Source organism: Etheostoma cragini, chromosome 20 (assembly GCF_013103735.1).
Source record: "Etheostoma cragini isolate CJK2018 chromosome 20, CSU_Ecrag_1.0, whole genome shotgun sequence".
Lineage (NCBI taxonomy): Eukaryota > Metazoa > Chordata > Actinopteri > Perciformes > Percidae > Etheostoma > Etheostoma cragini.
The window spans coordinates 12,670,009-12,676,001 of NC_048426.1; the positions used below are offsets into that span (position 1 = coordinate 12,670,009).

The 5,993-nt window shown below is 43.1% G+C and overlaps 1 protein-coding gene across 1 annotated transcript; it reads left to right on the forward strand.

The window, feature by feature from the left end:
- Nucleotides 1–245: 245 nt before the first annotated feature.
- Nucleotides 246–3,233, forward strand: sox11a (SRY-box transcription factor 11a). Its single transcript, XM_034859268.1, has one exon. It carries the CDS (start codon nt 469–471, stop codon nt 1,570–1,572), a length of 1,104 nt encoding a protein of 367 aa, XP_034715159.1. The 5' UTR covers nt 246–468; the 3' UTR covers nt 1,573–3,233.
- Nucleotides 3,234–5,993: the final 2,760 nt, after the last annotated feature.

Genomic DNA, 5,993 nt, shown 5'->3' on the forward strand with positions numbered 1-5,993 from the left:
ATCCACTTACGTGTTTTTCTTCATTCAATTTTAAAAGTAAGGGATAGACCTACAGTCTTGTGTGCGTGTTGGTGCGTGATGTGCGTCTTAGGAGCGCAAGGCGCTAACTGTGTGTTTAATATGCCTGTCTCGCCCGGCGTGTTGCCCCAGACACTGTGTACCACAAATCCCCACCTCCACTCCAGTGAGACCTTGGGAGGGAGGAATAAAAGGGTTAAGGGGAGTCTTGGATGGAGTCTGTTGGGCGGAGTGGAAGGGACCTGATTGGATGGCTGTATGTGACGCAGGGACATGAACAAGCTGATAACTAGTTAAGAAGGCAGTTTGTAACTCTGGAAAAAGAGTGCAGAGCTCGAGACAAACATTACGCAGTGGACGTGGACGAACCGGCGCAAAGACAGAGTTAAGCCGTTTTGGCAGAGTGGACACTGCCGCGTCCGGACACAAAGTGACTTGAAACAGAGGACAATGGTGCAGCACACAGACAACAGCGAGACGGACGGGAGCATGTCCAGAGAGGCTACCGATACGGAGGAGAGTGAATTTATGGCATGCAGCCCCGTAGCGATAAACCCGGACTGGTGCAAGACAGCCACCGGTCACATCAAAAGACCCATGAATGCATTTATGGTGTGGTCCAAAATCGAGAGGAGAAAGATCATGGAGCAGTCGCCGGACATGCACAACGCGGAGATTTCCAAGCGCCTGGGGAAGAGGTGGAAGATGCTCAAGGACAGTGAAAAGATCCCGTTTATCAGAGAAGCCGAGAGGCTGCGGCTAAAACACATGGCTGACTACCCCGACTACAAGTACAGACCCAAGAAAAAACCAAAGCTCGACAGTTCCAAATCATCAGCACCGTCTCCGGAGAAGTGTGGTAAAATTGCAAAGACTCCTAGCAAGAAGTGTTCAAAGATAAAGACTAAGATCGGCTCCAAATCCTCTCACGGCTACGGAGAGGACTGTGTGTTTCCGATCTTAAAAGTTACAAAGACTGTGAAAAGTGAGCTCACCGATGAGGACGATGACGACGAGTACGAAGAGGACTACCGGATGGGGATTAAGACGGAGGACGAGGAGCGCATGAGGCCGTACAATGTAGCCAAAGTTCCCGCGAGCCCAACTTTGAGCTCCTCGGCCGAGTCCGAGGGTACGAGCATGTACGAAGAAGTGCGGAACAACAACAACAGACTGTTTTACAATATCAAAAACATTACCAAGCAGAGCACATTGCACGCTGCTTCTGTCTCACCAGCATCTTCCAGGTCGGTCTCCACATCCTCCTCCTCCTCCTCCAGCAGCAGCAGCAGCTCCTCTTCCGGCGAGGACGCGGACGATTTGCTGTTTGACTTTAGTTTAAATTTCGCCCCCAGCGCCCCAGGCTCGGAGCTGGGCAACCCCAATTCAGGAAACCTCTCCCTGTCTCTTGTGGATAAGGACCTGGACTCTTTCAGTGAGGGCAGCCTTGGCTCTCACTTTGAATTCCCAGACTATTGCACGCCAGAACTCAGTGAGATGATTGCCGGGGACTGGCTGGAGGCGAACTTTTCCGACCTGGTCTTTACATACTGAATTGAGCGAGAGCGAGAGAGAGAAAAGATTCTCTAGTAATAACAGAGAAGGGAGATAGTAAATTATGTGTCCTGGTCAAAGTTGTCCCAAGTCCTGCCTCCTGTTGGTTTTCGGAAGGGTTCCGGAGGGAGTTGGAGGACCAGGAGGCGAGGTGAGGTTTGAGGAATGAGATGCTTATGAAGCTGGTAGCAACAACAAAAAAAGCAAAGTCTGCAGACGTTTTTTTCTGGCAGCATGACAGGGTTTTATGGATTTTTCCCCCCCCCGTAGGTCTGCATTTACTGTCCATCTTAAACGGACCCCAAAGGGAAAAATAACGTGAACTTCTATGCATCTTATCCTCTTAAAACTAAACACTGCAGGGAGCTAAAACGGACTGTGGACTGACTCAAAGCAAATCTGTGAACTGACAAATGTTCAGGATGTTACTTTACAACGGTTTATGTAATTTCTAAATGCCGCAAATGTTTGTTTGTTTTTTGTAACTGATTCAGTTTACCTCCTGGTTTGGTAAATCTAGCAGCCTAAACCTCTGCAGAATACAGGTGTGGAGGAAACATTTTGATACATAACAGACCTCATCTTTTTAAAAGAAAAGTAAGATATTTTCAGGCATATTTTTGTACAGTTAAAAGGGAATGTTCTTACTGTGCTTTCAGTGAGTTTCAGGCACTTCTTCCCTTTATCATTTGTTTTTAGCATGCAAGGGAGTCCTGGTTTTAAGGATTAAGTTAAATTAAAACTTGCATCAAAAATGCCTTGTGATTTCAAACTAGGTTTTGTACAGTTGTAGAGCAGATTTGTTGAGTATTTGTAGACGATACAATGGCATCATGGGGAACACATACCTCAGAGCTGGAACTAGTTTCAAGATTGTACATGTACTGTAATATAGTAAAGTTAGGAGTTTATGTATATCATACTCGTGATATGTGGATGGGTCCCAATCGCAGGTGTGAAACTGGATTTTGGTATTTTTTATGGCACATACTGTTTTTCCCCCCTCTCATTTTTTTGTGCAATATATACTCTTAAGATACAGACCATCAACAATTGTAGCAAGTGATGGAAATACAGACTTGTGCACTGTCAACATCATTTCATGTTATGATGCTGAAGCCTGTCCAGGCAGAAAAATAAACAAATCAGCTGGAACTGATACAAAACAATATAATATGGCCTCATGGTGTGATGCATACTATATCAACGGATTGATATCACAATTTGAATGTAATTTGACACATAATGGGCATATCTGACACCAAACTGAATCTGATTGAAAATTAGGGATCACAGAGTTCTGCAGAAGGGCATAGTCTGATACAGTGGTGGTCTGGCATTAGTTTAACAAGCAAGCAAAAAAGAACATTCCATAGTCCGGTTTCATGAAATGAAACTTTATTTTAAAACTGAAGACTGCCTTCTTTTTTTAAAACATTAACCATAAACCTGTATTTTTTATTTCTTGCACTTAAAAAAAGCAGATATTGTTTATTTTTATGTGGGTCTTACATATGAAGTCTGTTTGATAAAACGGTTTTGGAATATGACCTAATTATATGCCAAGACATTTTGTTGGAAGTTCTAGGCAGTAGTTATTTCACATTCCAAGTGTGAATCTGTCTTTGACTCATCTTTTAATAAATAAGTACCTACCACCATCGACTGTCCTTTCAGTTTGTGAATATATGTACACAAATGTGTTATTTCTTGCGTTTGCAAAGGATGTGATGACAGATTGATGCCTATTTTGTATGTAGGCAGATACTCTGAAATGGATTGGCTCAAACTAACATGTGAATTCACATTTAATAAAAAGGAAAAAAAGGAAACTTTTAAACTGCATTGTTGAGGTGTTTTACTGTCCCTGTTTTTGCTGAGCTTTCTTTCATAACGACTCCCTCAAAACAGACGCTGCGGCTTTAAGAAATTGAATTGCCCGCTTGCCTGTGCCGAGCGATGTGATTGGTGGGCTTGGCGGTCCCCTTGGAGACGGAGCTGGAAACAGGAGCCGCTCCTCACAGTGTGTGGGAGCTCTCAGCGTGTCTGGCTTCCATTCAGCAAAGTAGCACTCTGCCCAGCACAGAATGGCTAGAGATCTGTGCGAACAGAAGGCTAAAAAAAAATGTCTAATTGTGACGTATGTTCACACAGGGATAAACAATGGCACTTAAATCAGACAGATATGGTTTAATCTCTAAAAAAAGGTGCAGGGTCTTTTCCAGAAACATAATTCAAATGTGAAAGTAGACTCAAAAGGTTTGTCTAAAAGTCAACCAATCCTTCATGTCAGTTGTGTGTATGGAACAGGGCTAGTTGGTCAGAGTTAATAATAATGTTGCTTTAAATAATGATTTCAGTGGTTGTCGGTTGCAGTTCCACAGTTTTTTTGTCTTACCACTTAGTACCTATTTTCAACCTGGGATTTCAGAGAAATAAAAGTAAATAGCTGGTTGGACACAAAATGAGTAGATGAGGTACTGGATGAAAAGGACTGAGAAGAATTCCTGAAGTAATCTAAAGAACAACATGAATATAAGTGGGTAAAGTAAACCATGAAAAACAGAATAGATCCACTAATAAAATCATGATAGCACTTGCATTTGCACCACCAGAGCTCATTGTGTGATGACTCAGCCTGAGTTACAAGCATGTTGTCATAGGCAGCACTGCTGCTACTTTAGTGAGAGACTCTGATGTAAAAGTTGTTTGTTAGAACAATTACCATTAGTACAACACATCTCAGCCACATTTGTTGTAATGTAAAATACAATTAGCATAACAAACCATTCATTAAAAGTGATAACATCTTCACAGTAGGCCTCCAGAGACTGCATATGCAGCTCTTCTGTCTCTTCTGAGGCCCAGCAGGAGAGGCCCACCTTTAACAGATCATACATAAAGAACCAGGGGCCTTGGCCACTGTGAGATTTTTGTTCATTACAGCAATATAATCTCATAATGAATATTTGCCAGACATGGCTGCACAGGTACTAGCCCCCCCATTAAGTCAGTTTGCAAATCTGTAATAAAACATTTATCTAGCTATTACTTTACCTGACCTATTGGTCAAAGTTGCTAATGGGTTTCGGGGCTATTCCCAATAGAATCTCAGCATTGATTTTGTGTTCCTCTGAAATATCTGCTCAGGGCTAATGCCACCGGTACATGTTGAAATGAAATTAGTGACCCGTTGAAATTTCCTTCTATTTCCTCCTTAAATAAATAAATGGAAATTTAGAACGCTCCGTAGACACTGAGTGAGATGCCGTCCTCCCAGGAATCCAGAGGGGTTGGGGGGGGGGGGGGGGGGGGGGGGGGGGGGGGGGGGGTGGCTACAAAAGAAAGTAATTTCCAATCCCTTGAGCGTTTAAATCACTCATACAGCCCAGAATGTCACAGTCAAATGCTTTACGTGACACCTATACAAAGACCCCTGCCACAGAAACGAAGGCTGAGGTTGATCTCCCGGTTTGCAAGTTGCTTAAATTGGACATCTAAAATATTTCAATGCTATCTCAGTGCTCAAAGATAAAAATTCCTCTGTGACTGGTCTCTGTCTAAGTCTACTGTAGTTGAATCCAGTAATAATACCAGTTATGTTTTTTTCACCGCACTGACTCACCCAGTGAGCTCAGTTGAATTACATCACTGCTAAGCTGATGCCGCTGCGCAGTAAGATTCCATGTTGTGTCATCGTTGATCCACATGTGCTCCTCTCCTCCCAGTGGGAGGCTGTCTAATATTGTTTGGGGAATTCTGATATATGTTCTCCAATGCTGGAGGTTTCCTAACAACAATAACAGTGCCAATTGCCTAAATTTAAACCTGTTTACTGGCTCTTAATTGATGAGTGGACAGGATTTATGGTATCTGCTGTCTGAGATATCGAGAGGTTGTTGACAACGAGCGTCTCTCCTGGTCTGTTACACAAGCATGTCATGCTGTCAGGCGCTGCCAGCGCTTTACAGATCCTTCAACCAGTGTGACAGAGAAATTAAAAAAAATACATGGAAATGACACACAGGCAGTTGGTCCCTTAGTGCAACAGTGATTTCTGTCCTATGATCCAAACAAGTAAAACACCATTTGGACCATAACAAATAATTTATTATATTATAAATCCAGATAAGAAAACTACAAGTTAAATTCTTGGATGCCTGTCTACCATGAAATCTTAGAAATGATGACCTCATAAGTACATATTCCTTATGTTGTGCAGTTCACTAGCTGATAGAGAATTTGTCTGTAAAATGGCCTGCCTGAGCAACAGTGCAGTCCCTGTGTCCTCTACTCCAGTCTTGGCCTGGGGCAACTCCTGCTGCTGTTGATGGCTATCCATTTGCTCTTCCCTACCAGTGTATGAGAGGGAGGCAGAGAGGGAGCATCGGCCCCATCTGCTGCACTGATATTTACTATCC

Excerpts from the sequence above, each read along its gene's own strand:
- sox11a (XM_034859268.1), top strand. The coding sequence starts at position 469 with ATGGTGCAGCACACAGACAACAGCGAGACGGACGGGAGCATGTCCAGA.